The sequence below is a fragment of the Pundamilia nyererei genome, unplaced genomic scaffold, assembly GCF_000239375.1.
Source record: "Pundamilia nyererei isolate P.nyererei 1_Seehausen unplaced genomic scaffold, PunNye1.0 scaffold00031, whole genome shotgun sequence".
In the NCBI taxonomy this organism is placed as follows: Eukaryota; Metazoa; Chordata; class Actinopteri; order Cichliformes; family Cichlidae; genus Pundamilia; species Pundamilia nyererei.
The window spans coordinates 437,126-456,832 of record NW_005187432.1 but is presented as its reverse complement, the minus strand read 5'-3'; the positions used below and the strand labels follow the sequence as shown (position 1 = coordinate 456,832).

Below are 19,707 nucleotides of genomic sequence, written 5' to 3'. Positions count from 1 at the left end.
TTGTGAGTTATATTCTTTTCCCCACAGTGAGCCATTGCAACCAATTTTAGGTTTCCCCACCTGCTGAATTCCACTTTAACCCCTGACTGTACACATTTTTCTGTTTAGAGGCAGACACCCTCTGCAATGTAGGCAACAGAAAATAGATATGTATTTTTTTTATCTTCCTTCTTTTTCTTCAGATTCAAGCTGAGTATAATTAGAATAACAAAAAGTGTGCATTCCCATCTAGCCATTCATTTTATCATTATGTTAATATAGCACAAGGTTCAGTTAACTTTGCACAAAAATAGAAACATCCTTGTTACTTTCTTACTTTGAGTACATTTCAGAGCCTGCTATTTTGCTTTTACATTAGTAAAGAAGTTAAATCAGTACTTCAACTTTTACTGGAGTAATTATTAACAGCAGTATTTCTACTTAAGTACAGAACGTCTTCATGCCAAATATCTCTAGGGAAGAGACAAACCCCAAGTTGCTCTCTGATGCCTCCATCGCAGCATGAATGTGTATAAATGTTAGCTAGAAAGCAGAGAAAAAGTGATTGTGTGAATGGGTAAGAATGGGTGAATGCTCAGGTAGAGCAGAGAAGCGCTATTTAAGAACCAGTTTATTACTATTACCGTTTTAATATGATGTTGGTGCCTGTTTTAAAATAATGTTAGGTCATCATAAGTCTGTTGAATCAAAGGTAGTTAGGTAAATAACCCCATCACCTATAAGGCTTTTACTTCTTACACAAATTTAAATGTAAAGGTCTGAGTGTTATTAGCTTTTTATTGCATGTACTGGTAGTTTTCGTCTAATGAATAGGATAACTAGCATTGTGCCCACTATACTCATCACAAATTAGAAACCATATCCATTTGCTGACAAACAATTGCCGGAAAAAGTCAGAGGTAATTGGTAGTGAAGGGAAACGGACATCATTCCTAGTAGATCTGGCACTTGTAAACAACAGCCAGCAGGCAGTCGCTTTCAATATTCTACCAGCTTGAAGCACCTAACTCAGGGATTGAATCTGGTTGAGTGGTGGTGGAGTTTGTTTTAATCAACCACCCCACCTGGGTGCTGAAACAGGTCTTTATTGCCTCTGAACTTTGCATTACAGTATTTACTGTTTCCGTCCTAAAATTGGACTGAATGCATTATTTTAAATTCCAAATAAAATTTGGTGATGTAACGAAAAGAAAAGGCTGGTGACACATCGCCGATGACAGGCAGTCTAATTTAAAAAGGGGGGTTATGTGAACCAAAATGTTTTAAAAAGAAATAAACATTCTCTTTGTGTGAGTCATTCATCTTCTTATTCTGATTTGAGCATAAATAAATTCATTAATTCCAAGTTTTAAGCTTATAACTCACATATACTGTAGGTGTAACTGCATTTGCATTTCTTTGTGTTCCTTCATTTGTATGCATATTTGCAGGTGCGAGATCCAGTCTTGGAGCTCATGTATCCATATTTATGCAAGTGTATCTCTGTGTATACTCGTGCACGCATGAATGAGTGTGCGTCCGTGTGTTCATGAGTCCGTGTTTGTGGGAGGCAGTGACCTTTGTGTCTGATGAGGTATCTGCCGAGGACGATGAGGAGGCAAAGCAAGATAAAGACGATGACAGCCACTACCCCTCCGATCACGGCGTGGTCCACCCCCGAAGTCGTCGACATGGCTGTGGGGTCTTAAGAAAAGGTCGAGCAGTGTGGAAGAAAGGAGAAGAAAGGGGGGAAGGGGAAAAAAAAGAGAAGGCATGATAAAGAAAAAGAGAAAAAAAAGCAAGAGAAAATGAGGTAGAAGCAGCGAGAAATAAGGGGAGAGCATGACAGAGAGACAGAGATTGAGAACAGAGGGAGAGACGAGGGGGTGGAGGAATATTGGTGGAAACGGATGATGAAAGGCGGTAGAAATAAAGAGAGTGAGAGAGAGAATAATGGGGAGAGTGACAGAGAGAATACAGAGCGAAATGACAAGAACAGGGGAGCAGAGAAGACTTGTCAATATATAAAACCCACTGAGGCAAAGTTTCAGAAGACAAAGACAGGGATGTGAAAAAGCCAGGCGAAAGAAAGAAGGCCACTGAGTCACCTTAAAAATTGTTTGCAGTCTACAAACCAAGTACCAATCACTTCGTGGGAACCTTGCGGGAACACACACAGACTCTTGATGTTGGCTGAAATCCTGACCCCTTCAGCCGTGGTGATTTCACTGTGACTGATTGATTTTATGCTCCTCTTTGAATTAAAATGTTCGGTCTTGAGAAATCCAAGGCAATGCACCAAACTGTACCAGAGTCCCAAACCTCCAGGGGCTCCCAAAGCCCCAGATTCTGCTTTTAGGATGATTTGATTAAGTACACATTTATCTAGCAGATTCATTCAATCACGGAGGATTTTGAATGAATATGTTTCATATACTCTAGCACATTTCAGAACTTCTTGTTGTTAATTTTAAATCATTGACATTCCATCAAACAAATAATGAGTAAGAGTTCTTCATAACTTACTACAGTTTAAAATGATTTTCATGTATTGCAGGATAGTAACACTTAGCTTTTTAATGATTTAAAAGCTGTATTATGAATATATGCTTAAAAAAATATATTCAAGTTGAAATTGCAGTGCAACCAGAAAATGCAGCAGATAATTTATTTGTTGCATCTTTTGAAGTTTATGATTCTTCAGTTTAGTTTTAATCCAGTACTTTGTGCAGTATTCGCCTCTGTATTTCCTTTTTTTCCCTCCTGTGTCAAGTTTATTCTTATGTCTGTGTTTCCCTGTTTAGTAGTTTTCACCCATTTAGTGTTTTGCTCTGCTAGCTAGTTGTGTCTTGTATTTAGTTTTATTCCCCCCGTGAGTGTTTTATATTGTCTGCACCCGCGTCTTGTTTCTGTCCAGCTGTGTCTAATCCCCATCAGCCCTCATTGTGAGCTAATATAATCCTATCATTCCTTTGTCCAGTGTCACAGAGTCCGTTTACCTTCCCAGTCTGTTTTCTGCCAGTGTGTTATTCCTGCTTCCTTCTGGATTTATGTTACTTTGATCATGAACTTTATTGCTGGACTGCGTATTTTCATTTTACTTTTTCTGTGTCTACATATCGGTATCTGAATCCTGAGTTTCCTTCTCTCCACAGGAGTTTGCAAGCTCTGCAGACTCGTTACACATAAATAGATTTCCCTAACCATTATGTGTAGTTATCTATGAGTCCTTACTAAGATAATATGACACAACAGTTTAAAAATAAGCTTGTTTTTTATTGATTGCTTATGCTCTACACGACTCTGCTTGGATCAGCTGGTTGTTGTGTTTGTGGTGTTCCAAACAAATGCTGCCACCAGGGAAGTTGCATGGCCACCTTCAGATAGACAAACTATGCAACATCAACACCTACAGATGAAGGCTGCTTCTCACGTCTCTTCTTTATTTTGTTAATCTTCATTTATTGGCCGTTATAACAGCTGACACCATCAAATCAGCAAATAGCTCAGCCAAGTCACGCTGTACATGACATAAAAGAAGTGACATAAAAATACAGGAAAGACCTAACGGTAGCACTTTAGGATAATGTCACACTATTAAGCATTTGCAAGATATTATAAAGGTATTAGCAAGTGCTTAATTCATCATTCATATAATATTACTCCTCGTTAGTATGCCATTTATAAACACAAATATGTTTGTCCATCTGTTACACCAGTAACACCTATCATTGCTACTACATAACAGGTAGTAGCAATGATAATCATGATCATAGTCATAAGTATTTATCTGTATTTTTTAAATGTCAAACTAAGGAGGAGTAATGCTATATAAATGATGGATTAAGCGCGTGCTAACGCCATAATAATGTTCATAATTATAAAAGTGCTAACAACTTAACAAAAATGTCATTTATGTAGCGTCTACACTTCAACACAATTATTTCAGAACAGTTTTTCATTTTTCTTTTTTTCTTGACGTGGGTAAGTTTCTGAATAATGTTCAGTTGACTTTAAGAGAAGACATCCTTTTCTCTTCTTTAAAGTGTTTTTTTTTTCTGTTTGTTTGTTTGTTATGTTTTGAAGCGATGAAGGTTTTTCAGCCAACAACAGAAAATTTTGAGTTCCTCTTGTTGCCTCAAATCAGCCACTTAATCAACTTACTCTTCAGAAGAGAAAGCGATCTAAGTGGAAATAACACAATACATCAATCATTTCGCCTGGCTTTTTAGAACTGATCAGACACTGGGTGTTCATTATTTGAAAGTCACTTAGGCAGGAACAACTGAAATGCAGCATGTCTTATACCAAAAAACACAAAAAACACACCTTAAAAAGATATTAGAGGAATAAAAAGGAACGATTTTGGAGAGGCTGTTTTTTTACCTGGCAATCAGCAAGTTAAAACAATGTGGAGGACAAGCTATTTTTCTTTACACTCAATTGGATTGCAGAAAAGAGACACTAAAGCACAGCAATAGCTACTGTCAACCAGAAATAAAACTGAAAGTGAACATGGAAGAAAAGAACATTTTACAACCAGCTGGGTCACCAAAGGATGTAGTGAAGGGCCTTTTTGTAGGAGAAATATATTTCAGCCAATTGGAGACGTGAAGGGCCTGACAGTGGTGAACCAGAGGCCAGCTCTAGACAAGAGAATGGGAGAAAAGAGGAAAAGGGGAAAGCGGAGGGTAGGACTCTGTACGTCGATCAGAATAACACACAAACACAGAGAGTCGGGCACACACTCTGGTTGGCCAGCGTGGAGGTGAGAGAGGGGCATGCTGACGAGGCGAGACTGAGAATGAGCCCATAAATCCTGCTGTCAGCATCAAAGGAAAGCAGACAAGACCCAAGAACACCTCGAAGCCTGACCCCCCTCCCTCCTTGGTACGCGCACATACACACACACACAGAGAGAAACACACACAGAGGAAGTGGAACACTGTGTAAATGACTTGTACCACTTAAGGGGTCATGCTAGTCTGTGTGTCTTTGGGAGATAGAAGTGAGTGTGGATGTGAGTGTGTGCAGCACGTGGGAATGGTGGGTACTTGTGTCTGGAGCCAGTCTGTGTATGTATGGGCAACAACAAAGCATTATGTGGGCAGAGTATAAAATATTCATCCCTCTACTCACAAGTTCAAAGTGTCGCCAGACTACTTTTTCCCCCCAGAATCACAGACAGTCAAAAACAAAACTACAAAGAGTCAGGCGGACAGACAGGTGGACGAAAAGTTGGAACGACGGAAAACAAAAAGACCACAGGTGACTGGTGGAAAAGTTATACCTGTAATGTTGCGTGCTTCATCTTCAGAAGTGGATGGGTGGATGGATTGTTGAATGTATGGATGGAGGGAGGGATGGTTGGTGGTTAGGTAAGTGGAGGAATGTTTGTTAAGGAAGAGATTTGGGGTTCAGGATAATCAATGGGAGGAAAGAGGAAGACAAGAAAAAAATGTGAAACAGCTGTGACACAGCCAAACAAATGCCATTTTTTCCTTTATGGAGTGCTCCGTCATTTCCTTTGTTGCCACGCTTTTTTCTGTGTTTGCGTGTGTGCGCGCATGTAACACAAGGTCAGAATATTTTTGACTGCTACACAATTCAAGATCAATTTTTGGTACAGCGGGAAAACATAAGAAAGCTTCAAACGTTTTGGATTTTCTCGGTTATATTAAGATTCTCGCATCTCTTTGCTTACAGGTGTGTGTGCGTAAGTGTGTAACTGGTTTTACCTGTGAAAGTGTTAACTCCATTCAGCTGGACTGAAACTGGGGGCGTAAGGGAGGAGGCAGGGGATGAGTAGGCGGGAGTGGCAGTGATGCTAGAAGAGCTGGTGGAAGGAGGAGTTGGGGATGAAGTGGGGTGGGGGGAAGAGGAGTCTGGAGAGAATGGCAGGTTGGGGAAGAGAGCGTTGGAGAGGGTCATGGTGGAGGATTCAGAGATGGTGGTTGACACATCAGTTGATGAAGGGGAGGAGTTTGAGGAAGAGGAGGTGGTGAAGGGGTCAGTAGTGGAAAAGGGGTCAGAGTAAATGGAATCAGAGCCAGAGCCGAAGAAGCTGTCGGTAGGAGAGGAAGATGGGAGGGAGGAAGAGGGGGTGAAAGATGAAGAACCAAGTGAGGGAACTGTGACTTTTGGGGAGTCTGGGTCCATGGGATCTTTGAGGAGGTCGAGAAAAAAAATGAAGCGCAGCAGGAGAAAAAAACGGGTGAGCAAAGCGCAAAAACGACCACGAATTGAATGAACGGGTCACATAAAAGCAAAGGGAGAGAAGCGCAAGAAATGAACGAAAGCGGTTGGATGGTTGTGGTCAGGCGCGGTTGGATGAGAAAAAAACAAAAAGAAAAAACAAAGACAGGAGGAAAGAAACAAAAGAAAATCAGAAGAGAAAAAAGATGGAAGTACAAGCAAAGCCACAACAAACAAAAGAAGGAATAAAAAAACGTGATGAAGAAAGAAAACATCCCAGAGTCCCTCTCCTTCCTCTTTCTGTCACCACACATCCCTTTTTTCCCTCTTTTTGCTTTTTCTCCTTACCTTGCACCAAGAGTGTGTACTCCCCCTCGCTGCTTCCAATGCCGTTGTCAGCGTGGCACACGTAGACGCCATTATCTGATTTGTTGAGCATCGAGAAATGCAGGACAGCACCATCAGGTTTGGCCTGTAAGGGGAGCCCTCCATCTTTCTTGTCCCATGTGTAGATAGTGGGCCTGGCAGACAGAGAGAATGAGAGACCTCAGCTGAAACATATACAGTCTGAACAATCAAAAGATTCTACATTGATGAGAGAGGGGAGCTGTGACAAGTGCTTCAGGAGAAAGAAAAAAAGGTTGAGCGAGACAGGCGAAAAGAAGGAAGGGTCAAAGGAGCGGGGAAACTGGGAGGAATAAGTGACAGAAAAAGAAAAGATAAAAGCAGGAGAGCAGAGCAGAGGAGACACGAGGAGAAACAGGAGGAGAAAAAAGGAGGGATAGGGAAGTTGTTGCAGGAGACAGCAAAGTAGATGAATAAAAAAGAAAGATGGAAAAAATAATGGCACGGCTTGAAGAAGAAAGGCGCTTAGAAGCGACAGAAAGAGAAGAAGACAACAGAGTGAAGATCAGCATTTCAAATCAGGCTGCGCTAAAAAATCCATTCTGCATAACAGATTGTGAACGAGAGAGATAGCGAGACGAGCTTTGATAAAAGAATCAATTATGTAAATGTGCAAGTCCTTAAGCACTGTACAGTAATTAGGATGACGGGGAGTCTGAATCGGGCACAGACCTGAATATACTGGACTGATTAATCACTCTTGGAAATGTGAAAAAACTCCTAGCGACACCTAAAGGTGCGATCCGTAACTTCACGGCTTTGGCCAGGTTGGCATTCGTACGCTAACTGTAAATGGCAGGAATAATGAGCCTCTTTGAATAAGCTACTTCAAACCAGTATTTAAAACCTAGCTGGATGAGTCGCAGCTGTAAAGGAGTAACTCTGTTGGTCTTTGCTGCTGGGTAAAATTCTCCAAATGGCTGAAAGCTAATGAAAAACACAATCTGCTCCCTTGACACTTCCTGCGGAGATAACGCTTGGAAAGACCAAGTGTCAAAGTTTTGAGTACGCTTCATTTTAGGCAAAGAAATCCTAACAACCCTGAAGGGAAAGCCTTTCAGTGCCCCGAGGCAAATAAAAGATGATTATTCAACCATAAAATGTTTAAAAACCAGCATGTCGTTTCAGTGCATTGTGTGGTTACCTGCAATAAAATGTAATCTTCTGTTGTTTTACACCGCTTCCAAATGCTTGATAATGTGCAATTAACCGAACAATTAACTCCACATTTACAGGCTGTGACTCGTGTAGTAATATTAAACATAATGCTCGATATACGTTTACGTACAGCGGGGCAGCTTAAGTGGAGAAAGCGGATTGGTGAGATCACGATAATGATCTGATAATTCCCAGCATGCAGGTCTAAACTCTGCGCTTTATTCTTGGCTGTGAGCCCCGCTTAGGTGGAAAGTTTTCAATTAGCACACATGCATTAGTAAACACTGTACAAAAGTCATGATACGCTTGAAGACATTCCTTATTGCAATTATGGGTACTTTGGAGCTGCATACGCCTCCCTCTCCCAGTTGTAATCATTATCACTGAGAAGAATGAGCTTTTGGGTATTTCTGCTAAATTATTAATATAAGATTTGTTAAATTAAGCTAATTTATAAAATCTTTGTAATTCAACAGTTATTTCAACTGAACATATCATGTCAACAGATAATGGTATTTTTACAATTAGAGATTATAAATGGATAAGCCTTGTGATTTTTTTATGTTGTTTTTATTTTTGATTAAATCCCAGAGACTACACTATTACTCTCGCTCTTTCCAACCCACTCTGTGGCGCTCAGTCCCAAGGTCACTGTTTCCTGCAGAATATAGACAGCCTTGAAGCTGCTCTAATTACCTTTTTTGTATTAACAATGGGTGAAATGATTATGCTACTAATTTTTTTTTCTGTTTTCATCAGACACACAAATTCAGCAGTTGAAGCTTGCAAAGATTTGGAGGATTTAGATGCTAAAGAACCACAGCCGACCCTTTGGGAGTTTTTAGAGACTAAATCAGCAAAGGTAAAAGAACATCGCTCAGCAGACGGGGCATACAGACTCAACTTACAAATGAATGGCAATGTTGCTCTGTGTGTGCATGTGTATAAATAAACTTCTGTTTCACAACCTGTTTGCTGTAGAAACACAACAGCGGTATTTAACTTACAGCCAGTGGGCCAAACTGGGCCCACCACAGGCTGCCGGCTGGTGCACTTATTCATTAAATCAAATTTAATAAAGAGGCTCCAGCTACGTTTAATGTTGTTTGAACTCCTTCAGTTGTAACCAAAGCATTTGTAACTAATTCAGATAATAAATAAAGTAAAATATGTGCTTTATCCGTATCCACAGGCATCATATCTATGCTTCCATGAAATTAATGCAGTTTAAAAGTCACTAAATCTGAAAATAAAATTGATGACTTGGAGGCCTTTTAATCATTATTCACTCTTTATTTATTTAGTGCTGTTAGGATAATTAACTGGACCCTGATTTCCTGTCATTTAAAAAAAAATACCCCCAGGCAAAGAAGTGTATGGAAAGGTCCTCAAGGCTGAGTATACCTGGCTGAATGTGGCAACAGCAATGTGGCTGTATGTTAGTGACAAACAGTGCGCTGCAAATGCTACTCCTCATGTCTTTATACTTTCCTTCCAAGTAGGCTTTCTTGTATTTTTTAAAGTGGTCTTAGGCAATAGCTCTCAAGGCATTTTGATCTTTTACGGTTTTTCTGCTTTTTCTACTCACTCTCAACTCAGTTGTTGTACCTGATCTTTTTCAGAGGAATTTGGGGAATTACAAATCTGTTAATGTAGAATTTCCAGATTATCTGTACTTTACTTGAGTATTTTTTTTTACGTTTACTACATTTTTTAAACAAATATCGGTACTTTCTACTCTTTAGATTTTCAAAACAGACTTGTTACTTTCGGTTTAACACATTTGAAGGGAGTTTTTATTTCATGTCACTGCGGGCCTTCAAACATTAAACCGGTGTGAGCCTAAGCAGTAACACATAAAAGACAATCCTAATAGCATATCAATCACCAGGGGTTATTGCATTAAAAAAAAGATGAAAGAGGCAAAACCATACAAGCTATGCATAATTTATATTGCCAGTCAAGGTGGGCCGGCGTTTGTTTTTTTCTTTGAACAAGTGGAGATGTTTTTAAGTTGTGTTCGCAGTACTTCAGTACTTCTAGCTAACCCTACAGAAGAAGAGCAAGTACAAAGGCAGTAACATTTTTTGAGTGGCAGGTAATTTCAAATGTAACGTTATTATCAGCTCAACAAATATCAGCAAGCGCACAAAGTGTGCAGTTTGTCACACAGTGTGTCTGCCTGCTAAGGGTCCAGCTGCTGTTCTTCACAGGGAGAGAAAAGAGTGCAAAATAACTTCACTCAAACAAACAGAGTTATACTAACTGTGTGTTATTGGCAGGTTGCATAGTGGATGTGGTGTTCCTGGTTATAGTTAGGTTACATGAAGGATAGCAGGGATTAATATGAATTTTAGCTGATGACACTTAATTCACTGAATTCCACCTTCATACCAACTTTATACTGGTATAAAGACAGAATAAACAATGTCGGTGTAGAGGATAGGAATCAGCCAAGATAGGACTGCTTGCATCTTTTTGAATACAGTTGTGTAACTCCACAAAGGTCAGCAGGAGCACAGATCAGCTGATCACAGCCTATATACTAAAATAATCTACTGAAGCCCACAATATAAATTATTGTAAGCTATTATTATTTTCCCCACTGTGAGCCACTACACCTGAATAAAATTTAGACTAAAGTAAAGTTTATATTCCTGTTTGCTAACATTATTTTATTACATTAATATAGCACAAGGTTCAGTTGCACAAAAATAGCTGATAGAGAGGTCCTAAAAATGACTTTTTACTTTCTTGCTCTGAGTACATTTCAGAGCCTGTACTTTTTCACCTTTACTTGAGTAAATAATTTAAATCAGTATAGAATATCTGTACTTTTGCCACTTCTGATGAACCGGTGTCTACGCATAGCAAACAACAAAAGAAACTATTTTCAATCTTCATGCATTTAACTACTAGCAGCCAGTTGCACAAACAGCAGGCTGCCTCATTTAATATAAAATAAAATGCCAATGATAACACATTGTGATTACCATGAAATAGTACTTTTGCAACAGTAAGGTGATTTTCAAAGAGTTAATAGCTTAAAACCTGGCACATCTCTGCAGCGTGTCCTTTAAAAATTTTGAGAAACTGCACAAGTATAGGACAAATGAAGAGGTCGAAGTGCAAAAAGATACCTGCAGCAGATGAACATTATGTAAAAGTCACATCTTTAAAAAATAGGAAAAAATCCAGCGAAGACCTGACACAGGACCAGAAAGATGCATCTAGTCCTTAAGCTGATTCCTGTTTGCCGAAGCCACGTCAAAAATGTTCTCGAAATGATATTGGCAAATGAATGTGCTAAGTTACACAAAAAACTGGACTGAAAATCTGTGAAAAACATGCCTGGATTTGGATCCAAATGAGAAATTTTTAGTCGAAATTTTTGTCATGATGCACAGTCATGAAATGTCAGGAAAGAGGTACAACAGTGAGTCCCCACAGCCATCTGTAAAAAACACTGTCGTAGTTTGGAGCTGCACTTCAGACTGTGGTGTTGGGGATCTTGTCAAAATTGATGGAATTATGAAAGCAGAAAAGATTTTGATCCACCATGCAATACCATCTGGAAAGCATCTGATTGGCAACAACCTCATTTTTCAGCATGACAATGATCCCAAACACACTGCCAACATAGTAAAAGCAAACCTGGATAAAAACAAACAAACAATGGAACAGTATCAGTCATGGATTGAGTCTCCCAAGGGCTCAGCATTATTGAAGCAGTGTGGGATCATCTTGACAGAGTATCGAACAAAACACAGCCAACATCCAAATAAGAGCTCTGAATGTCCTTCCAGAAGCCTGGAGAAACTATTTCTTGAGACTACTTGAATAAATTACAAGAAAGTGTGCCTGAGAGAGTCTATGTAGAAGAATAGAGGTGGTCATACCAAATATTGACTTTCAAGCTGATTAGAATTATAGTATATGAGCTTTGTTTTTGCCTTGCTTACTGCATTTCCATCTATGTTTGCATGTCTAAATAAACTGCTGCACCTATTTCCCATTTTCCTAGCAACATATAAAGAAATAAGATGTGGATCAAGACTTTTGCACAGTACTGTAAGCTATATTACGCTTTGGCTACAAATATTTGGTCTTTTTAAGAAAACTGAACTACAGGACATGGACGGCCTTGTCCGTTAACAAGCCACAGGTTAGTAATCTTGTAAAGTGTCACCTGCTGTTTTCTAAACATAGCCACAACCTTGCAGACTTAAGGAAGCTTGCAAGCATTAGGTCAAGGTTATGTCAGGCTTTTAAGCTGTAAACATGTTAAGTGAAAAGTCTGGGGAGAGATTAACTCAGTTATGTGACTTGAAGAATAGAAATGTAAAGCGATTGTGAGCACTACCCCGTGTTCCTGATCAAATAAATGGGAACTATAATAGAATGTAGCGCACAAATCCTTTTCTCTTCTATTAGAAAGTTCTTGCCGCTGGGCGTCAAGGAAACACAGTATAGAATTTGATACGCTGTTATTCTTTTGAACCTGACAGGATGTGACCACAGAGAGAAAAGTGTGTATCCTGGAATAGAGTGTGACATTCATTGAGTTTGATTGGGGCAGGCGGTTAAAAAGGAGGACAGGGAGCTGAGTGGCTGGGTGTGTCGGAGGAAAGGTGTTGTTGCAGTGATTGGGTTTTGACTGACAGCTGCAGGGGCAACCTGTATCTGACTCGATTGGACACTAGCTCATCCACAAGCAGCGGTGCACATAACTGAGCACACTCCCCTCTCTCTCCCTCACACACACACACTCTTGTTTGCGCTCCCCCTTTCTGTCTTAGTCATTCTCTGCTTGTCACCATATCTTTCTGTCTCCCCTCTGCCCACGCTTTTCTCCGCTTACCTCTCCCCTCCTGTCAGTTTGTTTTCCTTTCCTCTCTACCTTTATTTTCTTTGCCTCTTTTTTTCTCTCTTCACTTCTTCTGTGTGTGTTTTTTCCACTGCCACTCAGCAGTCATTCTTATCTAAAGCCTCTCCATGTACTCCATGTAAATTTTTACAGTGGGTGATCCCAATAGGAGCACCCTGAACGTTTGCCCTGTCAAAGCCATTTCAAAGTAGACACTGCAGATCCATTTATTATAACAGAACAAGACTATTCCTTATGCAGAACAAACATGATTCAGTGGATGGTTGAAATGTTTCCCAAACAAATGGATTTCTAGCATTGGTGGTCCCCTGACTGTGGCACACTCTCCATGCCTTGCTTCCATGCTGCCTATAATTTATCCACAACCATGCTGCCTGTTACAGCACGTACATGCAATGACAGTCGCCTCCTCCTCCCCCGCCCCCTGTGCATTCCACCTGCCAATCAAACTTACCAGCTAGTCTTCTTCCTAGCCACTCCTGTGATGAGCTGACAGGGAAAGAGAATGAGTAGGGAAGGGATGACAGCAGAGTAGAGCGGGAGGGAGAGTGAGGAGGGGAGGGATGGGGGGTTTAGAGGGAAAAGGTGTGAGGAGAGATAGATGAGAGTTATAGGAAAGGACGAAGTTAGGAGGAGGTGGAGGAGGAGGAGGAGACCAAAGGGTGGAGGCATGACAAGGCGGAGAGGCGCGAACGAGCTATGAGTGACAAGGCGGCAGAGAGATACGTGATGATGGAAGGATGGAAGGAGGAAGAAGAGGGAGAAGAACTACAGATCGATGGAGATTCATCTATAATGCAGAAAGGCCAGGGGAAAGTGCATTTGTGTGGGCAGGATTTAAGACGCGGCTTGCAGTTTGTTTCTGTGTGCATGCGGGTATCAGAAAAAACATGTACACGCTGTATCAGTGAACACACCAGAGCTTGTTTGAGCAGATTTTTGTTTTTGTCCGTGTGTGCTCGCACACAAGTCCTGTTTGAACAAGAGACCATTTGCACAAGAAGGCATCAGAAACCGAACATGTTCATTTTTGATTGCTTACAAGTGTTTCTGTGTGTGCGTGTGCTTACTGTGACTGCTGTTACCCGCATAATTAGTGTGAGTGTGAGTGTGCGTGCGCTTTTTTTATTATACGATTGTGTACCCCTGCTGTGTGACCTGACACCTTTACAGTGAGAAAATGTGACAGTATTTACACGCGTGTCTGTTTCATTGTATGTTGCTCTAAAATGCCTCAAAATTCGATTGAGGTCCTCCACACAACCAGGGTGAGAGCTTCGATTACAGTAAAGCCAGCCTGAACTGTTCATTACAGGCAGGGCTCCCATCCATATATCTTACAGTAAAACAGGCCAAAGTGCTATATAAGAGGCAGCATTTATCTGAATGTGGTCATGAGCTCAGGTTTACTAGACAGGAATCATGTCAAGCAATTGCACTTACTTCAGAAAAGCTACAGGCACTCCACAAAAGGCATATAAACCCTGAATTAACTGTCAAGAAAAAAAAATGGTAGCACATGTTGAAATTTTAGAAAATATTTCTGCTTTAATGATCATTGCGAGCAGGAAGAGGTGCAAGGAATGTGACTTAAAAAGTATTTTTTGACATCAAATACAATGACATCTCGCACCAAGAGTAAAAGCTGGTGTCTCTTAACCATGACCACTAATGATTCTATAACCAATCGTAGCACTGTTACGTCTTTATTTAGTCCATTTTAGCCTGCCTTTTTTTATTAATCCTTTATTTATCCAGGCAAAAAAATCTCATTGAGATTAAAAATCTCATTTCCAAGAGAGACCTGGCATCATGGCAACAGAGACCTGGCATCATGGCTTTTAAAGCCCACAAAGTAGAGATCAGAGTAACACTTATGCAACTTTAATACCAGGGTGGAAGTGTGAAGCTAAGTGGTTGCAACACCTTTAACTTTGGGTTTTTGTTTGTCAGCGACTGATCATATTAGTTTTAAAAGCTTTTCGGTAACGACAACAATAGGTGAATCCATTAGTGTCGACATTCAGCGGTGATCCTGCTGTCTTCGGTTCAGTAAGAGTGAATTCAGCCTGTTGCCCGGTCTAACCTGTCAGGATCAGTTGAACACAAAACTAGCAATTATTAGCGTTGCATAGAGAGATGGTAGTTCAGCATCCTGTTATGTTGGACTGAATTATTAGTTACTGATAGTTAAACCTTAAAAAAAAAAAAGGTGCAACTTGATTACTTTACCGCTCATCCAGTGGGATTCTTCGGTTCTAAAAGAGTCACTGTGATTGTCGTTTTTGTGATGTTTTTGTGTCTTTCACAATCCTTTTTTTCTTTGTTCTGTGACACACTGTGAATCACAGCTCAGCATACAAGAGCGCCATCAGTCACAAGTGGGAGGAGCTTTACTGCCAATTCAGTCAATGACAAGGTTCACTCACTCCAGTCATTTAAAAATATTTCAGCTGTGAATCACTGAGTTTGGGCAAAGAGGAGAGCCTTGGTTTTCTCGCAAGCTGCTGGAAAATGCTGAAACATGACCATGACATTATGTGCTACATAGTTAAACCAGATAAAGGATATTGTTTGGGATAGTATCTTTTTTATTCACTTTTTAAAATATTGTTGTTCTGACTAATAATTGTGCCTCGAACGGGGTACGTGTGACTGGGTGCAAGTGGTGTCTAGACTCCGGCTAAATCAGAGAGCACTGTATGTGTTTAAGCACTGAGGAATCTGTTTGTCTTACTCGGGGTTGCCGTTGCCGACACACCGAAGAGAAAACTTCTCCCCCTCTCTAGGCAGAGTGCTCTCAGGGTGTATCATCACGTTCGGGGAATCTGTAAGTGTACGACAGACACACCCACAAATATACACAGAGACACAAATTAAAGTTATATAACAGAAGACTTGTAACCGTGCGAATATGCACAATCCCATTCATCCCCATCTCCATCTCCTCCCATCTGCATCCTGTAGGCGTCACCATCTCTCTGCCTCCCACTATGACATAACCCCTTACACAACATCACTTTCCACCGGCGATGCAGTACTGTCATATTTCCCACAGGGTGGCAGCAGTGACACAGACTCCATAACTCCAATTATAGTTTCATTTTAGATGATAACCCTCTCTCCTTATTCACTGTGACTCAACTCTGGCTAAGTGCACCAGCAGAGGAAGGTGAATTTCCTGTGTGGTCATGATTACAGGCAGCTAATGTGGAATTATTGGAGCAAAGATCAAACAGAAAAAGGGGAAAATGGGCTTATACTGCCCAATAAAAGAAAAGGTCAGGATAGAAATAAAGAAACAGAGCAGTCTGAGGTTTTCCACTGCTTCTCACCCATCCCCGAGTAGCTTCTGTACCTGCCTTCCTTCCCCCCAATTTCCCAGTTGACTTACACAACACCCGCAGAGCCTGCTCGCTCCTCTTGTCCCCCGGAGAAAGAGAGGGGTGGTTGACGGCGCAGGTGATGAGCGTGTTGTCCTCGCTGGCGCTCACCTCCAGGGTGAGCTCGCTGCTCACGTTGTACGTGGGGTTGCCATCAACAGTCTCCACCACCTGTGGACCGCCTGAGGTGAAGAGAACAAGAAGAATACGGTTAGGAGGAGAGCGCCTGCATCTCAACCTGGCACTGGTACAGTAGTCTTGAACAAAAAATTCTCACAACTCACAAGCTATGACACAGAAAAGGACTTTGCACTGTAATTAGGATGTGGCGGTTTCATGTGCAGAACAACAATGACCCCCATTTGTTCCCATTAAATGAAAAATGCTTTTGCAGTTACCTTGTGCCCTCGGGTGTTTTGTTCTGCGATGTATCATTTTGTTCCGCATACACTGTATGTCTGACAATCCATTTCAAACCATATTTTAGCAATGTGAGAAAATATCATTGTTTTCTCTCGTCATCATCATTTCTTTCCCCTGCTGACTCATTCAGCAATGCATAAATCATTCTGTCCAATAAGACTTCACATCACAGAGAATCTTTGTGTTCAAAATAATTAGCTTACGGTACCTTAACCAGAGCAGGCGACAGAAAATTACTCAACAACACTTATAATTGATCCATATTTTAAGTGATTAATCAAGCCAAATCATTGCACATGTTCTTCTTTGTCAATAATAGGATGTCAATCGAAGACATCTTCTTTCCACTGTTTGAAAATAGTCTTATAATTGTTAACTGCAGCACCACATTTGTTCCATTTTGCAATCAACTACTGTGGTTGTGGTTGAATTTCCTCAAACTCATCCATTGACAGTTGAACACATGGAAACTGTTTCTTCTGGCAACACTTCTTTTAAATTCTCATGTAATCAAAACACATCTCAAAGCTTTGTATCTATCCTCACATGTGTTTTCTGTAAGGGTAAAACTTGCACAATGGCAGCTCCAAATTTCAGCTCTCTTCAGCACCCACAGCCACTGCAATGTAACATCAGTAAACTGCACACAGCACTCTCATGTTTACTAACCAGGCCAGTCTGTGATGTTTCATGCTGAAGGACACCAAAGGGACAAGAGAGGCTAAAGATCTAATGCTGCTAAGTCCAGCTTTCTTTGGACTCGCTTGCTCGCTGTTGCTTAGGAGACGGATTGCATTGCATATGATTTGATCCATCACTGTAGACAGACAAGCAACTGTACTGAAGCAAAGAATTTATCCTGGCAAATAAAGAGCATCTGCAACATCTTCCACACAATCTGTTGAAGCTCTATTTCTCAATTTAAAATGATGAAACAGGTCAGATATTATAGAAAAACTTTTAAGTAACAATATGCTCCGATTTGCATATACTGTAGAAACATTTCAAAAGCTGTTATACTTCTTTCCTTTAAATTCATGGAAGCTGCCACGAAAAACTGTGCTGAAGAAGAACTGGGCAGACGTGCCTGCGCCTGAGCGAGCAACAGCAGCATCGCTGCAGTCATAGTATGAAAGCATAAACACAGTTGAGTTGTTGTCAGCCAGAAATCGCATTCTATTGTAAGAAGAGATATCAAACTGGGTGGTCAGACCGTGAAAGTGGTTGGTGAATCTGGGAAAGTGGACCAGAACCTTATCATTTACTCCTGCACGGGTTGACGCACACACTCACACATGCACGCACAAGCATGGGCACATGTAGGTCAAGCTCATGAATAACATATACACAGCGGAGACAGATAGTGGCAGGAAAGAGGATTGAAAAACACACACCTGTTTTTTTTTGTTTTGTTTTTTTCCCCCACTGTCTCACACTTTCTCTCAAAACCTCAGATATTATAGACACCTCCCTCTCTTCTCCTTCCTCCCCCAGAGAACTCTTCAAATACCACTGAATCTAATGACATCTCTCTTTTTATTACCATGACCAGTCCTCTGACCCACAGAGAAAATTAGTTTACTTTCCAGGTGCATTTCAATAATCGTATGCCACTCTAAGGAGTCACTTTCTGTCTCTCTCACTATCTTCTCTCTCTCTCAATCCACACACAAATACAGGCAGTATATTGCCTTTATTAAAGACCACAGATCTCCAAAACCAGACTTGGGAATGGTGAAGCCCTATTTGTTTACTCCTTGACTCTTGTGTACAGTATTTTTGAATTTGTGCAATTGAGTTTTAATACGGTTTTTGTGCCCAAGGGGTCATGGTACCGATTCAACATATTCATTAAGGAAAAAACAAGATGCAGTCAGTTTAAGTGCTTTTTCCCTAGACAGCTGTGATGCACATTTGCCCATAATTCACATTTCCTCAGTTCATTATTAGATAATCAGTGCAGATTTGCATGTCAGCTGCTGCAAGCAGAGCAATAACCAAATCAGACTGGAAAATAGCAAAATATTTTGCTACATTGGATTATGCATCAGCTAGCATATTCTAAAGGGTCAGTTTACCAAGAACCTGAAAATGGCTATAATTATTTAATAGTTAAAACACTTTGTTCATCCCTTTGAATTCAAGTCTTGGTTGTTTTATTTCAGAGTGATTGTAGCAACATACAGAGACACTCTGAAGTCTTTTTAACTGTAACACATAAGCATATCCATGCAGATCAATTTGTTTTGTCCCCTTGGTCTGTGATATTCATCTTGAGGACTCCTGTCTCCATCCATATAATGTGAACTTTAATAGAATCTGGTGCACACAGCATTAGAGAGCGAATCTAAAAAGAACAAAAAATTCTCTGCAGAAACAAGGTCCTCGTTACTGTTTCTCCAATTAAAGTGGTTCATAGTGGAATAACTAGGATGTTATTTCTGGAAACATAGGTCATTGTTAAATTTTTTAAATATTTTACTTCTGACTGCTGTGGGCATGAAACTCTATTCATCATCACCGAACTGAAGATGAGACAGAAATCTTCAGACAAACTCAAAACCTGAACAAGATAATGGATATAATATGTACTGAAAGCTGCTATAATGAGTACTTTTTCTATTAACAATGGCCTACATGACTCTGTGATTGGGGTGGATTCTAGCAGGGAAGTCTCTCCCACAATCTGGGAAGCATTCAAAGCTTATCTGGGGTGGGGTGCCTGTAACTCAGGCTGTAGCCAAATATCATCAGGAAACGTACCCAACTCCAAGTTGCACTCCAATGTATTCACTGGAGTGTGAATGTTAGATAGAAAGCACTTAAGCATAGAAAAAAAAGTAGTTGTATGAATGGGTGTGAATGGATGAATGACGCAAGTTGTATAAAGTGCCCTGAGTGCTCAGGCAGAGTAGAAAAGCACTATATAAGAACCAGTCCATCTATCTTGGAGAGCAACTGGTCAACATGGGAGAGTAATCTGTTGCTATAGTTTACCTGAGCATTATGGCTATTGTGAGTACCAGTGTTGGTCAAGTTACTTGAAAAAAGTAATCAGTAACTAATTACTGATTACTTCCCCAAAAAAGTAATCTGGTTACTTTACTGATTACTTATTTTCAAAAGTAATTAATTACTTAGTTACTTGGTTACTTTTTAGACACACGATTTACAACCAGAATAGGTACTAAAGCGATAGCTCTATCAGCCCAATTCTACTTTTTCTGCATAATCCATCATACAAAATGTAATCAAATGGAAAAGTCTCTTTTTTTT

The 19,707-nt window shown here is 40.4% G+C and overlaps 1 protein-coding gene across 4 annotated transcripts in view; it reads right to left on the bottom strand.

Moving 5' to 3' along the window:
* cadm3 (cell adhesion molecule 3) overlaps positions 1 to 19,707 on the bottom strand; it is a 104,227-nt gene that overhangs the window by 5,271 nt on the left and 79,249 nt on the right. The window contains exons 6-11 of one of the 4 annotated variants that reach the window (XM_005728945.1): positions 16,020 to 16,190; positions 15,363 to 15,453; positions 6,523 to 6,695; positions 5,718 to 6,143; positions 5,270 to 5,290; positions 1,558 to 1,683 (exon numbers count right to left, since the gene is read on the bottom strand). In XM_005728945.1, coding sequence (XP_005729002.1) covers positions 1,558 to 1,683; positions 5,270 to 5,290; positions 5,718 to 6,143; positions 6,523 to 6,695; positions 15,363 to 15,453; positions 16,020 to 16,190 — 1,008 coding nt within the window. The remainder of the gene's footprint in view (positions 1 to 1,557; positions 1,684 to 5,269; positions 5,291 to 5,717; positions 6,144 to 6,522; positions 6,696 to 15,362; positions 15,454 to 16,019; positions 16,191 to 19,707) is intronic. The other 3 variants (XM_013909809.1, XM_005728946.1, XM_013909810.1) reach the window with 3 other exon arrangements.